The following is a 26721-nucleotide window of genomic DNA, read 5'->3' on the forward strand; positions in this document are numbered from 1 at the left end:
AGACGCTGACCAAGTGGACAATTTGCACTAATTCAAAGACAGAATCGTTTTTTTCAGTCAACACAGACTGTTTTTGCTGAAAGAACTTTTGAAAAAGTGTAACCTAAAAAAACCCACATGTTCAAATAAATCAATGTTTATTGGTCAATAATACAAAACATTTTAGTAACATATTTATTTAGTAGTCGGCTGCATACAATTGGGCACATTTTGATAGAAGAAAAACACCATTATGACATAGTCATTTTCAGTTTCCACTTCCTATAGTCCAGTAGATTTAGCCATATAATATATTCTTTTTATATTGCGTTTACTCTACTGCAGAAACCTTACACTGTCTATAGGAAAATAGCTTTATAATGGCAACGTGAAATATAAAAAGTCTAATAATCTTAAGGCTGTAAGCTTAAAGGTCTTCTTTTTAGACGTACATTCAGTCATCAAATTATGCAGCATGATATAAAAAGTTTTAACCATGAATTAAGTTCAACAATTTGGGAAATGGGACAACTTTTACTAATTTTCAGAGTTGTATGAGACACTTGGTATCATTCTTGTTAGTATGCAAATTTTGAAGCTTAAGCCAGACAGTGAGCTTAGCATTAGATAAAGAAAAGGATGTTTCACTCTGTCAGGTTCTGCATTAGTGAGTGTCCAATGCTCGGTTAAAAAGAATTGAACAAAAAGTCGAGCATGTAACTCTAAAACATGTTTAGTTAGAAAATGTTTTTTTTCTTTTCAATTAGCTGAATTGTTGTTTAAAGTTTTACTATTTGTTTGCTCCTGCTTTGCGTTTTTGCTAAACTAAGCTCAGCACTAGCAGCTGTAGTTTCATGTCGAACAGTCACATATCAAATATTTTGTAAATTTTAAAACCAAACTGCAAGAAATCGGGGGAGAGGTGGGGGTCACCAAAATGCTGCATGTTTCCCTTAAGGGTGATTTATTGTAAGATATTTTATGAAAGTAAACACATAATCCATGTACAAAATAAGAATATATAATTATTCCCTGCATTGAAGAATCTAGAAAAATAAAACTTAACTTTGTGAACAGTAGTATAATACTTAATTATGGTAATGTCTTAACAAAAAAAATATGCTTCGATGGAGCAAGAAGCAGGCACTGCAGCAAAAGCTTCTCACTCTGCTGTCATTTGGTCCCTAACATCTGAAGGTAGAGTTTCAAACAGTGTCTCTTCCACGACAAGGCCACTATGTTTCAAAGCACGGCAGCAACCCAGCTCTTGTGGCAGCACCTCAAAGTGGTTGCCTTTGAGATCCAAATAGGTCAGTAAAGCGAGGTAGGAAATCTTAGGCGAGAGTATGGACAGTGAGTTTTTACCAAGCTTAAGTGTTTTCAGCTTTTTGCAAAAGAAGAGCTCATCTGGTAGATTCTCTAGCTTGTTACAGGTTACAGAGAAGTACTGCAGACTCTGAAGGACTCCGATTTCTGGCGGAATGAATCGGATGTCATTGTTTGACAAGTCCAGGTAGCGCAGCTTGTTGCACAAAAACAAGTGTGAAGGCAATATCTCAATCTTGTTGTGGCTGAAGTATAGACGCTCAAGGCTCCCCAGCTTCTTGATGTGCTCTGGGATGTACATGATACAATTGTACCAAAGTTTGAGAGAGGTCAGTTTTCGCAGATGTTGGAAGCTGATGATCTCCTCTATTGAGCGTATGTGGTTTTCTTTGAGGTCAAGCTCTTGCAGATTTGTGAGGCTGAAGATTGCATGTGGGATGCGCTCCAGATCACAACGCACCAGCTCTAGCTCAATCAGATAGGACATCTTTTTCAGGTTGTTGAGCATTACTAACTTGGTGCCATCGTTGTGTAAGTACAGCCGCTGCAGATGGCTGGAAACATCCACAATGGACTGGGGTATCTTGGTCAAATTGCTTTTAACACAGAGAGTTTTTAAACACTTCAACTCCCGCAGTGACTCAAGAACTATATTCTTGGAGGCATCAGGGCTTAGCGATCCAGTGAGGTAAAGCTCTTCTAAGTTGCGCATGCCATACATCCAGTTCGGCAGTTCCCGGTTGTCATCAAACTTCACACGCAGCACTTTCAGGTTGTCTTTGAGGAAGGAGGTAGCCGATGTGTGCAGTTTTAAAGAGCACTGGTAAAGAGACAGCTCCTGAAGATCTTCCAGCTGAGAGACTGAGGCAGGGATGGTGACGTTGTTGATGATCTCTAGCTTGAGAGACTGAAGCTCTGTCAACTCAAAGACAGTGTCAGGCAACCCAGGGAGCATGAACAGCTGGAGTTCAAGCCGGTTGTTGGTGTTAGTCTGCAGTCTCTGACGTAACTTCTCTGCAGTCCAGTCATGATTCAGGTTGAGCTGTTTCAGTTTGTTCTCACTGACCTCGGAAAGAAAAACTGCAAATCGTTTTGAATACAATGGGTCGTACTGATCAATCATGTGTAGCATGAAAGCAAAGTCATTCTTGACGTCTGGGATGTCATTAATCCCCGTTTCCTGCCGCACATACTCAAAGGAGTATTCTTTCAGCGAGCGGTAAAACAGCCAGTAAGAGGTATAAAGGCTGGTTAGTCCATACACAGCCACTAAACACAAGTAGCAGTAAGAAAGCTTAGAAAACAGGTGAGCCATGGTATGATTACATTCAAAGTCTTTGTAGCCCGTCATGTCCTGGATCTCAACTTGACAGCGAACTCTATTCCTGACTTTATTCACCAGAGAGCTGTTATAAGCAATGATCAGGAGGAATTTAATCACTTTGAACACTGTCTGGCGAACATACATCAGATAGAGGATGTCTCCCTCTTCAACGTGTAAACGGAACTTCTTTACCTTTTCAAAAAGGGCCTTAGCTTGTTCACCCTCCTTTTTATCAAGAGCACTTGCTGATGGCTTCTCAACTACAATCTTCTCAGGAATAGACCTGAGGGACTGTGTCTTCTCCAGACTCCCTTCTCCTGGAGACACAGCGATGTTGGACCTTGTCGTCGCGCTCTTTTTATGGTCTTTTTCTTCGGGATTCTCACCAGACACCTCCGACAAGGCTCGTGTTGTCCAGGGAGAGTCAAAGCACTTGCCAAGCATGGAGATGAAACGCTCTATTTTAGAGCTCGAGCCAGGGAATTTGAACCAGAAGTTGCTACACACCATGAAAACTAAAGTGTGAATCAGAACTAAATAAGGAAAGTATTTGGCATACCAATGCAGGGCCTTCTCGTAGCACATCTGGTTGATGAAACTGTACTGTTGAAGATCCAGATCAGTTTTTAGGCCTGTCATTTCCCTTGGTACGGCTGAAATGTTGGATTGCAGTAATAACAATGACTTCACATCCACTTCACTTGTGTTCTCTGGAGGCGATGATGTTCTCTGGGGAAGGCAGATGATTTTATCTTGCATGACCTGAAAAAGGAGAAAAGAAAGATGAGAGAAATAATGAAAAACGTGGCAAATAGGAGACATTTCAACACCAGAGAAAATCTATGTTTACATGCAACACAGTAACCAGGTTTATAGTGAGATTTATTTAGTAACTATTTTTTATAATTCAAGGCAAGGAAAGTTTATTTATAGAACATTTCAATACCAAAGCAATTCAAAGTGCTTCACACAAGACAAAAAAATCACAGAAATTATTCAAACTTAAAATATGTTCAACTAAAAATAATTGAAGTAAAAATATGAAAAGAATGAAATATTACAGTGCAGAGTGAAAGATTACAATCTTTCATAGAACAGCTTTATACAACAGATTTTAAAACAGAGATTTACAGTGTGCTTTGATTTACAGCAAAATCATACAAAGAAACATGCTGTAGAGCTTTGATGTCCAGAAGTCTTATCTCCCCAACAGACACAGAGTCATTTCCTGGTCTTGCCTTGAGATTGAGATCGAATGAAAAGAATTTCCATGAAAAGAATCATTTTCGTCCACAGCTCAACCCGCCTCTAAGTTAAGAAAACAGCAGTGTTCGCTTAACGTCCACATTCCTGTGCCAACTGTATGTATGGCTACAGTCTATAGTGGTGATATGCCAGTTTAACACAGCCTACATACTACTTCAAGATTAAAATACTGCCAAGCTGGTGTTCCATCTATCCACTGTGCCGAGCTTACAATCAGTTAGCATTAAACAGAGTTATGACCGGAATAGTGATGGGTCCGTTTAAACACAACATTGGACCAGCATTGCAGGCCTCAACTGATTAAAAGAAATTCATAAATTCAGAATTGTTGCATTATTCTGGTGTCAATGAGCAAGGTTGACAATGTTTAATTGTTTAATCTGCAAACCATGCATATTTAAACTTTAAATACTTTAAGAATGTTTTTTTGTATTATTTTTGCATCCATTGGCTCTCAATGCTGGTCATAATAAGAATGCAGACCGAATGAGTTCAGCATTCATTGTTATTTCTTTTTAGCCCCTGGGGTTAACATCACCTTTCTTTATACAGTTCTTTATACTGTTTTATTCATGCTCCACTCTCTTTTATACTCAGTGTGTGACCTTTATGTGTTCTGTGTTTTTCACTAAAACTATCTGCTGAACTCACAATTGATATACAAGAATTATTCATGATTATAAACCTTTTTTAGGACAGGATTTTTCTGTGAAGCCAGATTTACAAGATCCAGAACATTTTCTGAAACTAGGCAAAGGTTTGCATACATCATTAACAAATATTTACTTGTCAAGTAAATAATGATACACTGCTGCTTCACAGCCAAGCCTATAACAGGAAACAGGCACTTCAATTCAATGGAGGCAGGCCTTGACTGGGGACATTTTGGGAGCTATGTAAAGGTGCTTGAAACATCACTATGTCCATTTCAATGTAACAGAACCTGAAACTACAGCTTGTTTAAAAAAAAGAACAACTGCACACTGCAGTTGAGCTGTAACACATGAGAGTTCCAAAAGCAAAATCAGGTGTGCTGAGGTCTCTGGTCTGTAGACTTTTACGAACACAGTTTCTGTCTCTGTATTTCTCCCTTCAACTTTAAACACTGGGATCATACTGTGAAGCAATGGAGTTATTACCAAAAGTGGCGCGTTGATAGTGTCCTGAGTTGTAAAGGAAACTTGGCTACATCATTATTTACCCCACTCAATTAATCAACAGATCATGTCCAAACACTGAGTTGGAAACAATGGATGCTCCTACCCTGATAAATATTAGTCTAACAGAGTTTCTAAAAAAATGTTTTGGTTCAATTTCCAGGGTTTACACTACAGAGTGTTGCAGTAGCCAGAAAACATATCAACTCCACAGAGAGAAGGACACAGTTTGGAATCGTGTGTTTACTTTACGGGCTGGGTGGGTAAATGTTTCCACTGGTAACCTCCCGATGGGCTGAATGCCTCCTTTGCTGGTTGCTGGCTTCCAGGTTGTAAAAGCGGGATATTAGTGGTTCTGAATTGGTGCCAGTGTAGGAGGCACAGCAGTAATGTTGCGTTGGAGAGACTCTGAGCTCACTCCGATAATTTCAATGACTTGAAATTTAATGGAAACAAACAGTACAACTCTTTATCTCATACACAAGTAGTAGCACAAACTCATAATGTTAGAGAACATAAACTACATTTTCCGCTCCCTTTTAATGAGCTCAAAAAGGAAGCAGGGTAACAAAATCTATTAAAACAGTAAACCTTAAAGCACACATTTAACTGCTCCCTTAAGTATAGAGACATCATGGAGAAACATCGTTACTTGTAAACTGACCTGAAGAGTGCATCCAAACACACCAATCATGAGCATTATCACAGACAGATAGTCTGTAAACACATCCCACCACGGCTTCAGGACTCTGAACGCTGGCTGCTGTTCTGAGAACTGACGGAATTCCATCACGGGAATCATGATGCCTGTTCACAAAACAAGAAGGAAAAAAACCCACATTAACTTCAGGTCATACAAAGGGAAGTGGCATAACGGGGGCAAAACAATGGTGTGATTAAAGATGAGGAATTGTCTTACACAATAGTGTAAGTGCCTCCCTTCATGTCTAATAATAAGAGAAACTTCAAAAAAGAGAGAAACTGCAAATCACAAGTTCCCCGTGATTTGATTTATGCCCAAACATCTGAAGGGTTCTAGTAAGCATTTAGCAGACTTGTGGTGGAAATTGTTGATATTAACATTAGCTTTTTCCCACATTAATTGCAAACTTGTTTTACCAGCATGAAGCTGGAAGCAGGTGTGCCAAAACAGTGGCATAGTGGTTCTTTTAACTGCATCTTTACCCTCCTTGTAAGGGGAAACATTTCATCTCCCCACCTCAAACAAAATGTTAGCTAAAAGGGCCAAGTTTAATTTTATTTTAATTCCATTAAGACTGTCAACATCCATTTCGCCAGGATGTGTTTACATCTTCTCAGTATAATATACAGTTTAAAAAATTGAATTGTTAGCTGTCGGACGAGATGATGACATGCTGAAGGAAAGGGGCCATGAATCTTACACTCTCCACCTTTTTTTTTGTATACAGGTTAAACAGATGCTTGAATGAGTAGATACAGAGCATTTCCTCAAAATGAGGAATTCCTTTTAAGTGCCACTTCGACATTATACAAGTTCACAATTCTATTGTAAGACTTTAACCAACAAGACAGAGCGAGTGACTGGCTTTGTAGAGCTTGTGACAAATGCTTGGACATAAAGTCTAAGAGAGCCACATGATTGTAAATTGGCTTCATAATGAACACTTTCAATGACAAAAGTGAATTAAACCAGACCTCTGCCCTTTTTGTTGTTTATACATGGTACTGTCTTCTAGCTATAAATCTTTTCAAAGACTGTGAAGAACCTTTGTTAAGAGCAGCAGCATGAAAAACGGTGCTGTTTCCCTGATGCTGCTCTCTGCTCACACTCTGTGTGGTCACCTTCTTTAGACTGCTTACTACTACAGAGGCAGGCGTCCAATTTCCAATATGTGTCTGTCAGTATTTAGCTGCAGTGTCATTTAAACACAAAAGGCAGAGTTGAGGAAAAAGTTGCATGTACAGTAGACTTAGGAGTTTCTCGTCATGAAATAGAATTAGCAAAATACTATCAGAAGAACCAGCAATACATTTAATGGGCTGTAAAAACCACAAAAAGAAATCGATTTCATACGCAACAAAAATCAAAACATGTACAAGTAGGTGTAAAGAATGATCTGTGAATTGCCAGAACGTACAGGATTGTGTGGATCAGGGGATGTTTACATGTGAATGTACATCACTGAAAGGTTACTTTAAATGTTCAGTTCATTCAAATCAAAATAAACTTTTTGCTCACTTAACCCTAGTTGCATCTGGCTGTTCAAAAATTGTAATGTGTCGAGCTTTGAAAAATCGATCTTTCCTTAATTATTTAGTGCTGTGGTCTTCTATAAAACAACCACTACACATCATAATGTCGTTTATGACTCAGTTAACCTGAAAGTAGTAAAAACAATCCATTCCCATGTTCTTGGGAATTTCATTTTTTGTACCATGTAGACATGAAGAGCCAATTGTGTTAAAGAGCCAAGTTTTGAAAACAACATGGCACATCCATGAAGGACACAGATTATCACAAGAATGGCCAAAACTGAGAGCGGATGTTTGGACACTTTCTGATTTCTAGTGAGGCAAATCTGAACCAATTTTGAACACTTGGGAGATCACAAACATAACAGAATGTAAAAAACAGTTTCACCCGATGCTTCAAATCTTGATCCTCCGAATGCCCATAGTGGACGATTTGGTTGGACCCAAAGACTACACACCTGCCATTTGAAGCAATTATTTCACAGTGGCGATGCGACAGACACGTGATCTCAAAGAATTGAGTATTTGAGTATTCCGTCAGAGGCAGCCCAATCTGGAATCATAAATATAAACATGACATTGACATTAATGATTCCAAATTGGGAAGGCTCCGACTTGATTGGGGTTGGTAAAATCATTTTATCGACACCTAAACTTGAGGATTATTGTGACAAATAATCAATTATGACAAGCCTGCAATCCTGGGGGCAAATCAGTGCTCAAAACTTCAAGGGTTTAGCTAGCCTAAAGCTCTAAAAACACAAAGTATGCTTTCTGCTTGTCTTAACATTTAAATTAGTTTCTTTTCCTTTAAAAAAAAAAAAAATTATATAATTGTTAAGAAAAAAAAGTGTTGCAGTGCCAAAGTTCCTTTTGCTTTGATTCGCTGCTCTCCTACTATATTTGACTCACAAAATGACCCTGATATCATCAGTAGTAGTAAGTGTAGTGTTTTTCTATTATGAGTCAGGCTACGGTTACAGTATGTTGCAACAGTATCCCTCCCTACCTATTGTGCCCTGGAAAGTTTCATTAATAGGTCAGTTTTGTGAAGAAAAAAAAAAATCAAAAACAATGCACAAAAAATGGGAGTGTGTGTCTGTGTTTGTGTGCGCGTGTGCGTGTGTGTGGTGACATTTGGTTGTGTGTAGCTGAGTGAAGCCTATAGGAAAAGTCCTGTCTTCCTCCAGGATGAGTCAGCCATTGAGTGGAGCTGACCAGGCCATATCCTTGTCCCTTCCTAACAGGAAACTTGTCTGAATCCCAGATATCCAAAAACAGACATGTTTGGAACACACCCAGCCCCTCGCACACAAAAACTCCTGTCTCGTTACGGACGTGGAAAAATACTACCCGCAATGCAGAATGAAAAAAAAAGAGAAAAGACCTCGTCTGTTGGGCTATTAGGACCTAATGATGAGGCACACTTTGAGACTTCATGAAGCTAATGAAAAAGTGCCAGTAGTTTACAGTAAGAAAAGCTGTGATTTATTCTGAGAGCAGTGGCTATAATTCGTCATAAGTGATCCGGTTATAATTCAATTTCCGTGAGTAAACAATAATTCTGTAACCCCGAAACTCCGACAGCACTTGTAATTGTAAACCCAAGAGTAACCTATGGAGATTACTGCGTATCACAAGTGTTAGTACTGTGGGTTGCAGGTAAACTAACGGTCTTCTCAGATTAAACTAGTGTGAGACACTTCATCGAGTCATTATAACGCTGACAACACACCACTACGCTCTCTAAATAAAAACAATGTGAGAGATTTACCTTTCTGTGGATGAGAGCTGGAGATGAGGATGTGAGCGCTTTCATGCGATGAGGTTTCGGGTCATGATGCGCGCGCTTCTCCGTCTTTCCGGATGCTCCACGGACTGAGACCATGCAGGCATGCAGCCGACTGTCAGCAGCCTTCAGGGGCGGAGACTGGTGAGGAAACCCAGGCTGAGACTTCACTGTTTGGGTTGTGTGTTTATGAGACAGCTGAGGAATGAGGAGGCTAAAAACTGCAGTTAATGATACTTACAGAAACGTCAACAACAGTTTAGTTTAAACCGTTCAGTACGTATTCAACTAGAGGAACAGGGGCATAAAGTTAGGAAAACACTAATCCAAGTGTAAAATCAAAATCCTTATTATATGACATCATAAATTTGAGAAAAAAATTATAATAATATTGAAAAAATAGTGTCACATTATGCAATAATATTGTGAAAATGTAATAATATTTTCTATTTCAGGCAATCTTCACTCATCTCACTGTAAAAAAAAAAGGTTGGTTTTAAATTGGGACAGCATGGTTTGACTAATGTGGGATATCATCTTAGCTATTCAAAATTGGATTTATGTGAATTATTGAAGAAAAAAAAATCCTCCATGACTTTAATGTTTGGGCATGTAATGTAGCATAGTTTGTTTTTTTAGATAAAGATTCATAATACTGTCATGATTTGCTAGTTAGCCAGAGTAGTTTACTTCTATCTTAACTAGTTTCTGAAATATTTATCGATGAAAATATTGGAATTACATCAAAAATAAATATGGAAAAGCGTATTTACTTGCATACAAGTTCATTTCAATCGAAGAACAAATCTATGTTCTTGTCTATCCATTATTATGTACCAGATTTCATAATCCACAAATTCTGAAAATATTTGACACATGAAACTACAATATATGTCTTGTGCCATTTTACCTATGAGCACGATATCTATAAAGTTCCTGCTGGTTTTATGAGGAGACATCCGGGGATTTCATATTGATATTGTTTCTTTTTATTATGTGTTTTGTTAATATGAAAACATCTGACACAAGTCGAAATTTCCAAAAATGGCCCGCGTTACCCTAATCCATCATGTTGAATGGTTCTTGTCAGAATCAATAAGGGGCTGATATATACATATACATCAACCACTCTGGGACACATAGGCCTATAATACGTTCACACTTTATTTAGTTTTATTTTTTAAATGTAATTTATTTTTTTTAAGCACAGGGACAATATATACTGTATTTATGATATTTCTGTAATGGAGCAGTAACCAGCATTGCTAATTTTCAACTGGACAGGTGAGTGACAGAACAATAGACACACAAGGTTTTTTAAACAGAGCAACAATTCTGTACACTTATCAAGGCACATAAAGAGCACTTATTGCAGAACGTAATACTCAACATAAAAATAGAATCAAATGGAACAACAAGATCTAGAAACACATATAAGAAGTGCACTTAACAGCCGGATAATGTTAGACATGCATCAAATCAAGACAGCAATACGTACCTGGCAAGACAAAAAAAGATACCTTTACGCAGGACAGCAAAACACGGCAATAAGGCGTACATTAGGGTGTAACAGCATCATAAAGGCCTATATGACATCAGACAATGCACATGTTATACACTTAAAGCAGCAAAACATTAGAACTTGAGGAAACAGAATGGCTTGTCTGATTAGTGTTATTATCATTATTATTATTATTATTATTATTATCATTGTTGATTGTCTGTCATTGGGCTTTGGTTCTTTGTATTAATAATCCTGTCTTGTAAGCCTGTTTTGGACTGGGCATATTGTTTGAACATGACACAATACTAAAATCAAAATCAATCAAATGTAGGGGTACCCCAATTTACCTAATCCAACCGCACCACAAACCTTCTGTCACAAACTGTCAGAGAGAGATCACTGCAGTGATTATATGACATTGGACAAGGCACATGTTGGAAGAGGATACATGGCGGGATGGGGAGCCAGTGAAGGTTAGGATGGGCATAATCTTAGTTTAAACTTTATTAATGATTAACAAGACAAACTCCTTGTATGTCCATCTGACTATGTTTCTTAACTCATTTGATATGAAAAACAAAAGCATCATTTATGCCTTTAGATTAAAATATTCTTTGCTATTTACGGTATGTAGACATCACTATTATCAGACACATCTATATTATCAGAATCAGAAAGACTTTATTTATCTGAAAGCTGACTGTCTATGGAGGTTGTAGTTTGCAGTGCTGTTCATCTGGACTATTGAGTTCATTATTTAGTAGACTACAGGAGAGGGGAAGAGTAATAGAAACACTGCTTAGAAGCAGCTTACAATAAAACATATTCAGTTACATTAATATCCCACTGTGGGCTTATACAATAAATAAATTAGACTAGACCTATTATCTGAGTGACAACCAAGTTAAAAAAAACTATTAGGCTGTGTTTAAAAGTTGAACTCAGAGGACAGTAAGTAACCTGCAAGCAGACTTTGTAAAGAGAAAAAAAAAACATCAAAAGATTGATTCTTATTTTCTTTGTCTTAATAAATGTTTAACTGTCTTCCAACAAGACAAGACAAGAGAAGACAAACATTTTAATGTGTTACAACTTATTTGATCGAGCTTCAATCCCTATTAAGTGTTTTATGTTGTGAACCCAGATTTGATTTCAATTGAACTTTTGATGGGACAGTACCCAGATACAAACAATCATTGAAACAATGTTGATTTTCTGTCTGAATCATAATTTTGGTTGACCTTGAAATCTCAACGCAATCTTAAAATATCGATGACAACCGACATTATCGTAACATTGATGACAGTGATGTTGAAACAACATTGCTCTATAGTTGTTAGGACTATGATTGATTTATAATCACAACACTGATGTTAAAAAGACGTTGATTTATAATTTTCTTAAGCGAGAGATGATGACGTGTTTGATAAGTTGTTGATTTACAGTTACAAGGGAGATGAAGGTGTAAGTGAAAAGGTGTTGATTTATAGTGAGGAGGCAGACTCATGATTCTGTATTGATGGTTCCATCAGTGGACTTTCATTTACAAGTGCAACCAAAAAAATGTAAAGCAACAAAAAACATAAATGTGAACTGGAAACTACTAACATAAGTGACTGAGAATGAATACAGTCATGAGAGCATAGGTTCTAGTGTCTGTTCCTGACCTGTTGTTTTTCCCACAGCTTACAGAGACTCTCCTTTATAGAACCAAACCTCCCCAATTACCAGCACCTGGCTCGAACCATCCTCCCTACATGGCTGGGGACACAAATCATCATAAAATAGAAAAAACAATACAGACACAAAACCACTTCGTTAAATAATCAAATTCCCCATAGCACTTGAATGCATCATAGCATAGCCATAGGGATCATTTATTAAAGAAATGCATAACAATACTGTCAGCAGCTTCCCCCTCGGACATGGTATCGTCTTTGATGCCATCGCTGACGTCACAGAAAGTTTAAAAAAGGGAAACACAGGGTAGCCCCGTTTCCTCCATGATTATCGCGACAGGTAAACTTGTTTGTTTTGACAAAGGAAATTACTTAACTTACACTATCTATAAAACTACGAAATGAAACTACTAATAGCCCAAAGGCACTTGAATTATACACCATGTTTGTCTCTCATTATCATTATATTAACCTGCATTAAGTAAAGATGGGGTAGTATTTTGTATTGTGCAATTTAAGGAGTTCATGGTTAACATTACAGGTGATTACACAAACATCTTAATAAATCAAATTATGTAGCCTATGGCCTAAATTACAAATGGCCTGGTCAGTCCACTCACAATTTAAAAAATAAAAACTAAGATATATAAATTATAATATAATCATGATTAATGATCCTAGTCAGCTTCTGTAAGAAAGGTGAGGCAGACCAGTGTCATTCTCATTTAACTCATGTGAGGGTTCATGTTTTCTGAGCTCAGATTAGGTTTAATACCAGACGTTTAAATGAGCAGAGATGTTACAGAGGGAGAAAAGAAAATCCACATAATATGAAAAAACAACATTTGACTGGAAGCTGTTTCCACATTGGAAATTAAAAGGACACATTCTTTTGCTGATAAATTGAAGAACAATTTTAAACTTTGTGTCCAGCTCCACTAAACCATGATCTAACGTAAACTATTATTGATTATTTTATTATTGGTTCATGTGGGATGACCAAGCATCTTCCATTGCTGCCCCCTCACCGAATACATCTGTAACTGTAGGCTACCCACCTGCCATAATTCAATTCAATTATTATTATTAATATTCAATTGTGCTTTTTGTGACATTGTGTGAATGTTTTTGTTCCCTTCAACATGTTTTTTACATTCAGATCTTTACTCTAAACTCACCTTTTCAAACAAACAAGAATTTAATACAAGTTTTCCCAGCTTTGGGTCCAGACCCCTATGCATCACATGAAATTCAAACACGGTCGACTGACATTTGTGATTATTGATCAATAATAAATATTTATTTGCCTGAATTAAGCTACTCTATCTTATCCAATTTATTTTTTCATGCTAAAAACACTAACAAACTTGGAGTATCTCTGGCTGTATCTCATCCATGCATCGTGTGTCCAGCAATAATTTGCAGCCTTGTTAATACAAGCTCACTTGGCTTTACCCATCTTGAACTAAAGAAAAGTTGTTGCTTTTTTTTTTTTTTGCCTCTGTCCACAATAACATACATAAATTAAAGTTGACCTGCAACGCAGTAGAACAAAAACGACCACATGATTGATAAAATAATAGTTTTAGTAATATAGGCCTAGTTTATAGGCCTAGGTTTTATGAAGTCAAAGTGTCATCAAAAGCCAAACAAAGATTGGGAACTAGCACACTGTAAGCTGAGAAACTGTGTTTAAGCTTCTCAGTGTAGCTCTTCTTAGCGCTCATCATCTCCTTCCTCAGCTCGTTTTGTTCTTGTATAGGTCCCTACTGTTTTATGTGTGATTGTGCTGTGTGTTCTTTTAATGGATGCAAATGTGTTGTTGTATATTACCTGTGTGTAATGTTATTGATGTGTTGTAATGGTGTCCTGATATTATCATGTTTTACTTGTGCACACCGTCTTTGAGTTCTTCAAAAGGGCTTCAAAAATAACACTATTATTATTACATTGTTATTGTCCTTTGCTTGATCACAGTAGCCGTAATTTCCGACGACCCTGAACGCAGCATCCCTGTCAGCGTGTCCTCCTTCCCAAGCAGACGAGTCGGCCCCCATTTAATCGGGGTTGAGATAAACAAGGAGGACAAGTAAGTGGTATTTGAGACTGCTGGTGACTAATCTTCTCCCCATACACGGTACGTGTCTCAAAACACTAACTGAGCGATAGCAGCGTGTAGCAATGGTGGCTATTGCCGATAGCTAACACAGTCCCTGAATATATTCTCATTAAAGCCCTCCTTTGACATCTCACTTCAAAAAAGTTTAAATCCCAGAACCAAGCCGAACAGTTGGTGGCTACTTACATGTCATTAGGCGTAAAACAAACTATTAAAAACGCATGTGATACGTGAAAAACACGAAGGTACGAGACTTTTTACTCGAGGAGTAAAGGAACTACGCATCCCATAATCCATTGCGATTTCACCGAAAAGAAGCGTTTCTGTCAGAACCACAGTTTAAATAATCAGAACCACAGTTTAAATAATCATCTTCATACAGTCTATGGTCGGAACATAGAACGGCATTCTTTAGATATTTATTTTAATTGTTGTGTTTTTATATAAAAATATTCAAACGTGCACCAGTGCGGTATGCATTTCCATGGTAGTGCCAATGAAAGACGGCCCTTAGAATGTAGGATTATGGGTAATGTAGTTATATTATTATTATTTTTATTTTTTTGCTGGGATTGCGAATAAACAATCAACCAAAGCAGGGTGACATCATACAGACTTATTTGGGGGCATATACTATTGTTTAACTCCCAGTCGGCACAGATTGTGTAGCCTGAATGGTTATAATGTTAATTTAGTTTTATAATCGATCTGCTACTGTGGAGAAAGTGAATGGGACTTTTACCATAAATCTGACCTGCAGTTGTTGGAGGACGCTGTGCCCCCTGCTTTGCCCTGTGTTGCACCGATGTTTGGCACAATAGCGCCATCGTGTGTACTAGATTTTCAATAAGTGGGATGCACAAATGATTCCCCTTTTTTTTTGCTCTAAGGTGACCTTTCTTCAAAAGAAAAACAAACCTTATTTATCCCCCTTCTTATAAGTCATTTTGTTCTATATACAGAAATCCCATATTAATAAGTGTCTCAAGTTTTTTTATTCTGGCATGGATTTGGATTATTTTTATTTTATTACTTATTTCATACTCTCCTGTTAAAGTTTTGCTTTGATTACATTTTTAACTCTAAGGGATTGTCTCTCCTCTAGCTGATAAGTAAGGTATGAAAGTGCCACCTCATAATGACTTTATAATAAAAAGTAACATTAATAAACTAATAACTATTTTAACGTTTGATTTTTATAATCTAATGCATTAAACTGTTTTTTTTTTTTAGCCTTTTCATGCTTTCCTAACATTTTTGGATTAAGGTAACCAACTTGGTCGTCTGGTATTCTGAAATATAACAGAATCAGACATGTATGTGAACAGTATTAGTTTTCAAAGGAACTGTATGTAAAGAAAAATATTTCATGGTACATTTCTCTCTTTGTTTTTTTGTGCAGCATGAACACAGTCAGACACGTGCTCAATTGTGCAAAGTTTGCATGTCGTTCAGCAAATATAAACTGCTCAAGAAAGATCTACACTTCACAAGTAAGTTCACTTAATTGAAGGTCAAGCGTATTTTCAACACAACGTTCGAATAGTTTTGTTGAAGATTAACTGAACTACACATTGACAGCCTCAGCCAATCCAAAACAAGCCATATTATGTCAAAATACAAGTTTGGAAATATTTGTAAAATAGCAAGAAGTGGAATCTTAACTGACCCATATGACGATTTGGATGCGTCTTGTTTTTGTGTTTCAGCATTTAAAGATGTCTCGGCACACACACTCTAAAAGAATCGCAGGACTTGACAAGAATGTCTGGTACGTCAATCGTTTGTTTTGATGCATTTAAATGGTGAATCATTTTCCTGTGATCACATTAAGTGGTTTACAGCATCTCTACAATGAAATGTACAATGACTCTTCTATGAAAATATTTATTCGACATAACTGCAAAAAACCCTGTAGTTATAAATAAATAACTTTCACAAGTTGCTATCAGACTGTTTTAAAAAGGCTTGGTAAAATATCTCAAGGGGAACATATTTTACATATTCTATTGTCGTGACCCTAAGTTGGTCCAGTAATGTTCTATATCATGGTTGTTGCAGGGTGGCATTTACTTCACTAGCAGCTGATCCATCTGTTGTTAACCTGGGCCAAGGCTTCCCAGACATCCCTCCACCGTCCTACGTCAAGGAAGCACTGGCAAAAGCTGCGTGTGTGGACAGGATGAACCAGTACACCAGAGGCTTTGTAAGGATTATCATCATCCTAATTTACAAAAAGAATGTTGTTTTTTTGAGTGTTTAAAGGCAGAACATGTGACATTTCACACCTAATCACCAGAAATCCAGTTTATCCTCTGCATCAGGTAGGTGCGTGAACTGTCATTGGCTCCTAACGTCTTGACTCCAATTACAACAGAGCAAAGTCATCATTAAAGAAAAAAAAAACCTCAAACTACAATTTTTTTGTTAAGTGAATTGCAAATAATAAAATCGGTTTTCACAATAAAACGTCAACTGAAACAATTTAGTGTGAAGAAAACAAACCAAATGAATTATGAAGAACGTCTGTGAAGTTTGATCACTGTCAGTCTGTATTATATATAGCGTGCGTCGAGTGATTTAGTTGTGGGTCTTTGTGTGGTTGTATTCGTCTATCTTTAGTCATTGCATTCTTTTTTTATTCAACAATGTTTTGAGTTTTTCTTAGACAGCACTTAGTCTGCCCCTTTTGGATCTTAACACTGACAGCTATCCTACATTCAAAAAAACTCCAACTTACACTGAAGCTCAACCCAAACTGTACATGTTCAAATCACAACTAAACTAAACTTAACACTGATATTGAAACAAAAGTCAATACAGAAAAATTAAAGCTTGGTAAAAATTCAAAAATATTTGAACCTAAGATCTGCTATAAATCTCCATTATCAATAAAGTTGTGCGTTGAAAGTGTTGGGATATCAACATTTACTATTTGAGAATATTTTTTGCTTTTGTTAGAAATCAATAATTTACTTTGCTAATTTTTATTCATACTTTATTTTTTTTTTTTAAATGACAGGGTCACCCGTCTTTAGTGAAGGCCCTTTCTCAGGTGTATGGGAAGGTCTGTGGGCGTCAGATTGACCCTTTGAAAGAAATCCTGGTCACAGTGGGAGGCTATGGATCCTTGTTCAGCACCATGCAGGGACTGGTGGAAGAGGGAGATGAGGTAAAGACTGTCTGTCGTAGACATGCACATGTACTTCCATAAACATTCCCCCAGTTTGTACGGGGATTTTATTGTGAAAGCTTTCTCCCTCCAGGTCATCATAATAGAGCCTTTCTTTGATTGCTATGTACCCATGGTGCGAATGGCAGGGGCCAAGCCTGTGTTGATACCGTTACGCCTTGTAAGTAAATGTTATGCTTCAGATGCATGTTTAACGTAGACAGTTCTTCCTATAACTACTGCAGGAGGATATTATGATCCATGCGATTTTCTTCTGCAACTTTCTAGAAGCCTGGAAAGAGGCAGACAATCACCAGTGCTGACTGGTTCCTTGATCCAGATGAGCTTTCCAGTAAATTCAACTCAAAAACAAAAGCCATTATAATCAACACCCCTAACAATCCTATTGGGAAGGTGAGCATGCATCACAGTCATGACCCGGTTTATCTGGGAAAGCATTCTGTCGACATGACATGGCAGAGAAAAATAAGATCTGTCTGTCCTCCCCCTGCAGGTTTTCACAAGAGAGGAGCTGCAGGTGATCGCTGATCTCTGTATCAAACACGACACTCTGTGCTTCAGTGATGAGGTTTACGAGTGGCTCATCTACAGAGGACACCATCATATTAAAATCGGTATGCTCAACATCAAGGATGCACTGATGCATGCATCCGTTTGATATCAGTACCAGCCAATATTGGCCCTGTACATAGACAAAGAATGTGGCATGAACCGGCCTACCTGTTGTGTTGTGTGGACCTGATGTAGTCTTGAAATAGGTCTTGGTCTTACGACCGGTCTCGAGGACACTTTTTTTACTGGGTCTTTGTCTCACTCTCAGACTGGGCAGACTCTGGATTTTAAATCCAAACCAGTCAAGACCACCACTGAAAGGCTATTTTTCGACATCATTACTGTGATTAGAAAGAAAACACCTTTTCAACACTTAAATGTATTAATAACTTTTACGGTCACAACCTTCCTGTGTTGCAGTCTTAGTGAGTGACTCAGCCCGCTGCGCGCAAGATGAAGATTTTTCATCGATATTTTATGGTTTGATTTCCTTTCTTTTCCCAATAGCCACTCTGCCTGGAATGTGGGACAGGACAATCACTATTGGCAGCGCGGGGAAAACATTTAGTGTAACTGGATGGAAAGTAAGAAATCTTTGGATTCTTTACACAATATCTAATGAATAGTAATTCACCTTTTGCACACCTTGTATTTGACATGTTTCTTTTCTAGCTTGGTTGGTCTGTCGGGCCGGAGCACTTGATAAAGCATCTTCAGACTGTCATGCAGAACACTCTGTACACTTGCCCGACACCTCTACAGGCAAGTTTGAATGATCCCATCTTGTGCGCTGAGGGAGCCTGAAAAATGATTTTCTTTTTTGGCCTGAATCTCTTATCAGTCTGTTTCTCTTCAGGAAGCTGTGGCACAAGGTTTGCTCCTGAACTTTGAGCTGATGGGTCAGCCTGAGTGTTACTTCTCCTCGCTGGCAGAGGAACTGGAGGGTAAGAGGGACCGCATGGCTGCTATACTGAAAGAGGTCGGTATGACTCCTGTCATCCCAGAGGGAGGCTACTTCATGCTGGTGGACGTCACGTCTCTCAGTGAGTTAACCCTTTATAGGGCAAGTTACTATTTTTGGTTATATCCACAAACATTACATATGGCCAGCCTTCTGCACCTCAGTAAGGTCGAGAAGCATGTGATCCTCAATCAGCCAATCAGAATAGATCACCCTACGTCACTGATCCTTCTATTGTGGCATTTGAACTAAATATGGTAACTTTGTCAATGTTTATTACACTAAACAATTTTTTTATTTTTTTACAACAGAAATAAAGTTCTGTTATGTCCCTGAATAACACTATGAGGTTGAATTTTTGAATTTCAAAGTATTTCAATGAGTGTCCTGTAGAGGGTTTATTAACTCTCTTCAATGTTGGTCACGTTACGCTCAAACTGCAACGCAGTCACTCGCCACTAGATGAGGCTGCAGCAGCGTCTAAGAAGCCTGCTTTAGCATCTCGTAGGAGCAGTGTTAATTTTTATTGACATAAGTTACATTAACATTGTATGAAATTAAGAAAAAATATTAGGGCGTGTTTCATCTGTATTTTGTAGATTATTTCATGTTCTTTATGCTTCTTTATCTATATTGTGTGCAGCAGCAGTCCCTCTACAGTTATTTTGAGTGTTTTTTCTTGAAAAGTCAAATTGTCAGTGTTCTCGCTGCAGTGACAATACTTACTAAAATTTAAATGATATCAATTGATAAAGATTTTTTTTTGAATAATAATGAGTTCCTCTGGATGATGCAGGTGGAAACCTTTATTTTCTGTAATACAAGTTTGAAAGAAAGCTTTTTTAATGTGAGATATTTACAGTCAGAACTGAACATATTTGCAGTCGTCTGTTTCAGACATCTTTAATCCAAAATGCAGCTGGTTTAACGTTACACTGAATGGTGGACCCTGTTTTTTTACTGTGATTAATCCTCTGCTCGATTTTTACTGCAGATCAGGATCTGTCGCACATGGCTGATGATGATGCTTATGACTACAAGTTTGTTAAGTGGATGATTAAAGAAAAGGTAATGTAATACACTTTCATTCTGATGTGTTGTTTAATCTTAAAAGGGTGTTCACACTACTAACAATAGTATTGTCATATTCAGAAACTAGCAGCTATTCCAGTCACAGCGTTTGTTGGAGACGAGTCCAAGAAACAGTTTGAGAAATACATTCGCCTCTGCTTCATTAAGGTAAATACAGAAGTGACTTTTGTGGAAAAAAACAACAACCCAAGAAACCCAAAGTACATGCAGTCTGCTGAGATGAGTAAAGGCGGAGCTGCACTCTCTGGTTGAAAATGTGATGTTTTATAATTCTCTGTTGCCTTTGTCTTTACAGCAAGATAGTACTCTTGATGCTGCGGAGGCCATCTTGAAAAACTGGAGCAAGATTTAAAGCACTGCACTGTGTAGAGACGTGATGTCATGTGAATACTCCTAGAGGCAAACTAAAGAAACCAGATTCAACTGCAATTATGTGCACCACCTGTTTTTTATTTTAGAAGTAACAAAAATGCTTGTGGTTCAACATTTCATTGTGAAATAACACATTTCAAAATGTATAGTTTACCTATAGTTTTTTGTTTTTGTTTTAAGTGATATAAAATAATGATCAAACATTTTTATCCAGGATCAACCCCTCATTCATTCCTGTTGCCTTACTGTGAAGATTGAATATCTGTGAAATGGGGTTTCCTATAAAATTGTGAATTTCATACACTAGTCCTCCATCTGATTGCGTAGCAAGTTATTTCATAGCATCAGACAATGTTGAGTTTGGAATAAATGTGACGATATCTGCTGCTAAACTGTGTGAGTGTCCGTGTTTGGCTTCCTGTAAATATTTCTAAAGCATCCATTGTGCAGCCAGAAATGCTGATGTGTAAAGAATTTTTTTTTTATTCATATCAATTTTCCCTTTATACTTTACCACCAAGGGAAACATCATCTGTCAGGGATGTACTGATTCATTACTTGTTGAACATTGGTATCCAGACTTGTTGACAAACATCAACCCATCAGCAAACTGTGTGACATGCACCGCTCTCTGTGTCAAGCTGTTGTGTAGAAGATTATTGTGCTGAAACCGTCACATGTTGGACTACTGGCCATTGTGTTTCTTTAAAAGGCAAACATAAAAATAATGTCAGCAGTTTGGGAAAGGTATGCGACGTGCAGTTTGTCGGACAGGTTCCAGTAACATTTCAAGAGGAAGGACTATTAAATGGTAAGTGCTCAAGATGGATTAAGCCGGGCTGCTTAAATATCGCAATAAGTAAGTGAGTGGTTTTAACTGCTTATTGTAAAATGCCTCAAGGTAACCGAGAATTGACGCTATTGAAATATTGATTAATTGATGGATACTAATGATTTGAAGACATGAAAGCTCATTTGAAAAAAAACAGACAAAGAATAAAGTTATAAAAAAATGGGGTCAGAAGAAACAACTGACTAAAATGTCACTTTAAAGTTTAAACCTGGTTATGTGCCCTGATTTTTAGAATAGGAATGGTTGATTTTGCTGCTACTTGTATACAATGCTAGAGGCACAATTAAGGAAATGAATTTAAAAAAGCACAATTTGTGTGTTTCTCATCTGGTGGCTCAGGACCCAAAGGTGGATCGCCAGCGTGAGTCTGAAACAATATGGTGTCGAAAAGCTTGTCAAATGCTTTTTTAAACATGATTTTACATTAAACATTTTTTTAAATGTCTGTTTGTTGCCTCTGTCAGATATTTTGTATTGTCTGAGCTACAAAAAAAATGATGGAAAAATCCAAACTGGTGCACATTAAGTGGTTGGTAATTCTCAGCTCATTACAGCACAATGGTGCAGCAAGCTGATATGGTGAACATTATTTTGAAGTTATTTGGGACAATTAAATCGCTTTTGCAAACCAGAACAAACATTTGCAATAATACTTAATTTATTTTGTAAATTGAATACAAACTTTGATTATATCATTATTCAATAAAATTAACGTCTTCATCCATATATCCAGTATAAATAAATCTTTAAACTAAAGCAGAGTAAAATAAGTGAATGAGAGGCAAAAATGTTAATAAATCAAGAGTAGACCAAATTATAATGCAAAGCATTTAAACATTGTGGACTTTGAATAAATCTTGAATCAGGTTTACAAGTTAAAGCTTTTATTTTGAAAGGGGCTATATAAGTAAAGCTGTTATTATTATTATTATTATATTGTTCGTTAAAGTCACAAAAAAGTATTTCCATTTAATTAAGTTACTGTAAAAGTTTCATAGTTCTTTAGGTTTGGCCAGAGCTGTATCTACATCTCTGGGTTTGGCGTCATGGCCCAGAGAGTGAATAATCGCGAGATTTCAAATGACTTCTTGTACTTGTAGGGGGTAATGACGTAGCATGCATATTGCGCACTTTACAGCCAATAAGCGGGCCAAATTTGTACTTTTTTTTTTACTTTTCACAAGTTTACCAAATGTTTCTGTTTCCTTATAAAAACTCAACAGTTAACGGTACAAAAAAATCCCCCCCAATAGTCATTGAAAAGCGTTTGTTTCGGTCGTAACGTGCACAGGACACTATATCAGGTAAGCTAGTGTATGTTAGCTAACGCAGCACATCCTGTCAGTCATGAATATCTTCAAAAAACCAAATGACGTGCAATTCTTGGTTTCTTTTAAATCCCCTCTCCCGAATATGAATGCTCATTATTTTTGACCCATTTAGAACATGAATGTCACTGCGACGACTTCCCCCCCGAGAGGTTTGCTGACTGCATGTGCAGCGAAAACAACAGGTAAACTGCACTGTCACTGGTGGCTTGAATTAAATAGTTCATTGTGGCGTAATGTATCCAAATGACTGATGAATTCAACCTTCTTGATAATTAGTTAAATCAGGACCAAAAGATTACGCGTCTTCAACTTTTAAGTGCATCGCGAGCCACGTCATGTGTTGCTTTTTACCATATAAGGACATTTCTAAATGATGTTTTGTTGGCATGTCATTCCTATGAAAAGTCATTAGCTTGACATGTAATGTTACTGTATTCCTCGATGTTTCAGAGGACCGAGGTTTACTTGGACATGCATAGTCAGGCTCAACGACTTTTAAAACTCCAAATAGAGATCATCATAATAGTTTCAGAGTAAAGGCCTTTTATTTCTGTGCAATCAACCATGTGTGTAATTTTGTGCTGGAAGTTATAATTCCAGTGCAAATAATGTCACATAATTCAGCAAACGCAGAAGTTATCTGCGTTTGCTGAATTATGCTGAAAATATGAATTTAGTCAAAATCAGCATCTTAGCAATTTGGGATTTTATTAAAATAGATAAAGCAGCTATTTAAGCCACTTTGTCAGTTTAAAATAAATAGTAATCTTAATTCCCTTATTTATATTACTTTATTTAGCTATATTTTGGTTACTTTATTTGTTCATTGTGCATTTTCTCGTATTTAAAAACAACATTTAATTTGCTTAGCTTCCTTTCACTTCTATGTACACACATGTACTCATCCTCCCGCCCTGCCTCCTTCTGCTTAGTCTGCATGGGTCAGATCTTTTGAATATTCTTTAGTGGTTTGTTTTATAAAGTCTTCCATATAACATGATGACTCTTAATTTGAAAACATGTTACTTAATATTTGGTTATTTAATCAGCTGATGCCATGTGAATAAGGATCGATTGTCGTTAATGTGTGTGAATGTCTGAAGATACCACCCTCTACAGTAAACCATAAAAAGAACAGCCTACAAAGGTTCAGGTTAACATTAGACTGTCTCTTTTAATACATCAATGGGAGGGACATCACTGCAAATGTGTTCCAGTGCTTTCTCTGAGTAAAAGGAGATTGTGCATGAGTTATTTGACAGCAGATTGACTTCTAGTATCGAATCAGAACAAAAACAGTTGGCCAGGTATCATGTATAGAAGAAACACATGGCTAGCGGTGTGAGTAAGTCATTGTTGCCTACAAAACACAAAGTGCACTGAAAAAGAAGAGTTCAGCGCTTCATCTGTTGTCACTTTGAAACAGGGCCTTAAATGTTAGCAACATTATTAGCAACATCCAGTGCACATGTAGCGCAACAAACACTGACATCGGGGTGAATTAACAAATTACCAGCAGTTCCCAGTTAATACTTATCCCATGCAAATAGTTCTTAAGAGACCTTTTTCAAACTATGTAGATTACCTCTTAAAACAGATGTATAAATAATAACAAACTGTTATTGAAATTTGAACGCTAGCAGGGCCCTGCACCAGCCTGAGCCAAGTGCAGGAAACACTGAAGTAATTGATCTTCCTGTCATGAATGATTGTACTTTGTCAAAAGGAACATTTTTTTAGTCTCAGTTGTCAGATCCACGCTCTCTTGTGAGTTCACCTATCGGCCACTTGAGGGAGACAAAGCACAACACACTAAAACAAAACTTTTCACAGAACAGAAGAGTCAGCTTCTTGTTCCGAGCAGTAATACAAAAGAAACAAAGTTAAAACGTATAGTGCTATAGTCTTATAGTTTGTTTGTTTTGTTTTAATTATAAGTGGACATTTTCAAATAGACTCTGCTGAGGATGAGACAGAAGTTTTTATGGAGATACAAATACAAATGAGACATATGAAACATGTAAAAGCTGCGTCTGAATTAAAGAATATTGTAATCATGACCAGAATGTGTTGCGACACGCTGTAAGGAATCAGTGGGGCTTTTAGCAGCGCGAATACTTTGGAAATGCAGACTGAAGATAGCTGAACACGTGACAACGAATCAGCAATCATCACTGCTGAGTTGAGTAAATTAAATAAATAGCTACCTAACATGTCATGTAGTCTCTACATTCAGAACATTACTCAGCTGTGTGCAGGGTATGGATCAGTGTAGTATTTGATTCAAGTGTCTGTAGCAAATAAGAAAGTAAGAAAAAGATAATGGTGAGTGTTTTCAGTTGTTGTTTCTCCTTAATGCCACCCTGTCATTTTATTAACGCATAGCAGGACTTTATTGATAACAGTTAAAAGTTCTCTTATCTGAAGTCATAAACTAATGCAGCCAATCTGTACGCCTGCATTGATCAGTGCTCCATTTGCATTCTTGTTACAGTAAATGAACTCATTCAGGTTCTTTTTAATGATAGCTAGAAACAACGTCATAAGGGGTTAACATTTTTCAGGAGAGGCTGCACCTGTTAGTTTATTTACGTTTATATCCTCATGCAAACATGAAAGCTAGACAAAGTACACATTCATTATTCATATTTGAAATCGTCTAAATCATTTATTTACATCATAGACACCTTTTATACTGACAGTAAATTTCAACCTTTGCAGCAAAATTGCATTTTAATGAATCTAAAACGTGGTCGTCCTCATGTATTTGACAGTGAATAAAGTATATTTGAACAAAGGGTAGAAAAAAACAAGCTGTTCCAGGTTTTTCTAAAAATGTTTCCCAGCATGTAGAAAGTCGTGTTCTCACTGGACAAGGCTCAGAAAGAAGTACTTCAGTTGACTAAAGAACCACAGACCAAGTGGTCAGATTTCTATTCAAGCTAGCTTTCAGCACTCAATAACCATCAGTGTGTGGACACATTTCAGGGAAAGAGCAAAGACTCAGTTACACAAATGTAAATGCAGAGGGTGTCTGATCGTTTCCCAAGCAGACAGGTGTCACTGTTCTCGGTTGTTATGGATGAACCTTAGCACGTTGTCCTACATGTATTCATGTGTTAGCACAGTCATCATGTTAATGCAGGGGTTGAACATGGCAACCATCAATGCAGCCAATAATTACACCTACATAAAAAGCACTTTTCACACTGTATATTTTTAGTATATTACAATTAATAATGAGTGAGTGTGTATCTATAAAATGATAGGTTAGACTAAATCTGCTCATGTTCAATTATATGTTGACTTTTGTGCCCTTTTGTGAAATGTTCATGTGGGAGAAAATCCGACCATGAATGTATAATGCTACATAGTTTGAACGTACAGTCATGGAGAAACTGGTGCTGGGAACACAATACTCTGCAGTCAAAAATGTGAACAGGATTAATGTGTTGGCTGCTGCTGTCAGACATGTGTAGTGTGCAGTTACCAGATCCCATGTGGATTAAATGTCTGTCAGCATAATACCATCATAATTTATGCTAATTGCGATGATTTTGCCAATAATCTAATGTCACAATCCTGTTTGAAGGAGGATTTAGGTTATTGTTGCCCTAGAACGAGGCCTGCTGTATCTCATGTAGCCTCTAGGGGGCCTTGTTGATCATATGTTGTACTTGAACATAGCTAAGCATCTTTTTGTCCTTCCTGCTCTTGAGCCAAACTTTTCCAAACAGCTTTGTTTTATATGTGGGACATAGAGAGACTTGGCAATGAAATAGGTCGTCGACTGTTTTTGAGTTTTTTCAAAACATAACCCCTTTAAATAAAACGTGTATGAAGCATTTTCTCCTCCCTGTGTTTCAAACCCCTGGACACAAGGCCAAAGGCTTAATTAGGGAGGTCTGGATTTTTGTTTCAACAAAAGCTGAATGTGTAAAACATGTATAAAGCTTGAGGCTCTCACAAGAGACACAAGCATCATGTCT

General features: G+C 37.3%; 3 protein-coding genes across 6 annotated transcripts in view; 2 read left to right on the top strand and 1 right to left on the bottom strand.

Annotated features, from left to right (window-relative positions):
* Positions 1-131: 131 nt before the first annotated feature.
* On the bottom strand, positions 132-9147 carry lrrc8c (leucine rich repeat containing 8 VRAC subunit C). Its single transcript, XM_079349903.1, has 3 exons — positions 9062-9147; positions 5717-5859; positions 132-3391 (listed from the first exon to the last, which is right to left on the bottom strand). Exons 2-3 carry the CDS (start codon positions 5852-5854, stop codon positions 1142-1144), a joined length of 2388 nt encoding a protein of 795 aa, XP_079206029.1. The 5' UTR covers positions 5855-5859; positions 9062-9147; the 3' UTR covers positions 132-1141.
* A 5041-nt stretch (positions 9148-14188) lies between these two features.
* Positions 14189-20940, top strand: LOC306828745 (kynurenine--oxoglutarate transaminase 3-like). Of its 2 annotated transcripts, none has more exons than XM_079351366.1 (14): positions 14189-14396; positions 15781-15871; positions 16088-16149; positions 16440-16584; positions 17401-17550; positions 17645-17731; positions 17839-17964; positions 18065-18185; positions 18631-18707; positions 18796-18889; positions 18984-19166; positions 20079-20152; positions 20237-20323; positions 20472-20940. In XM_079351366.1, the coding sequence occupies exons 2-14, from the start codon at positions 15782-15784 to the stop codon at positions 20526-20528; spliced, it is 1353 nt and encodes a 450-aa protein (XP_079207492.1). In that variant the 5' UTR covers positions 14189-14396; position 15781; the 3' UTR covers positions 20529-20940. The 2 variants fall into 2 exon arrangements, with proteins under 2 accessions (XP_079207492.1, XP_079207493.1); XM_079351367.1 differs by having other exon boundaries at positions 14189-14348.
* Positions 20941-22498: 1558 nt separating this feature from the next.
* LOC306828741 (uncharacterized protein) overlaps positions 22499-26721 on the top strand; it is a 130537-nt gene continuing 126314 nt past the window's right edge. The window contains exon 1 of one of the 3 annotated variants that reach the window (XM_079351360.1): positions 22499-22705. The gene's annotated coding sequence lies outside the window, so the exon portion shown is untranslated. Of the gene's footprint in view, positions 22706-22878; positions 22927-26721 lie in introns of those variants that run through there. The other 2 variants (XM_079351358.1, XM_079351359.1) reach the window with 2 other exon arrangements.

Source organism: Symphodus melops (assembly GCF_947650265.1).
Source record: "Symphodus melops genome assembly, chromosome: 8".
NCBI lineage: Eukaryota > Metazoa > Chordata > Actinopteri > Labriformes > Labridae > Symphodus > Symphodus melops.

What these genes read in the sequence shown, in the direction of transcription:
- lrrc8c (XM_079349903.1), bottom strand. Translation starts at nt 5,854, where the DNA reads ATGATTCCCGTGATGGAATTCCGTCAGTTCTCAGAACAGCAGCCAGCG. An exon ending in TGTTTGGATGCACTCTTCAG is followed by an intron (nt 3,392 to 5,716) that starts GTCAGTTTACAA and finishes CTCCTTTTTCAG; the next exon opens with GTCATGCAAGATAAAATCAT.
- LOC306828745 (XM_079351366.1), top strand. Translation starts at nt 15,782, where the DNA reads ATGAACACAGTCAGACACGTGCTCAATTGTGCAAAGTTTGCATGTCGT. An exon ending in GAAAGATCTACACTTCACAA is followed by an intron (nt 15,872 to 16,087) that starts GTAAGTTCACTT and finishes TTTGTGTTTCAG; the next exon opens with CATTTAAAGATGTCTCGGCA. An exon ending in TGTTGATACCGTTACGCCTT is followed by an intron (nt 17,732 to 17,838) that starts GTAAGTAAATGT and finishes GCAACTTTCTAG; the next exon opens with AAGCCTGGAAAGAGGCAGAC.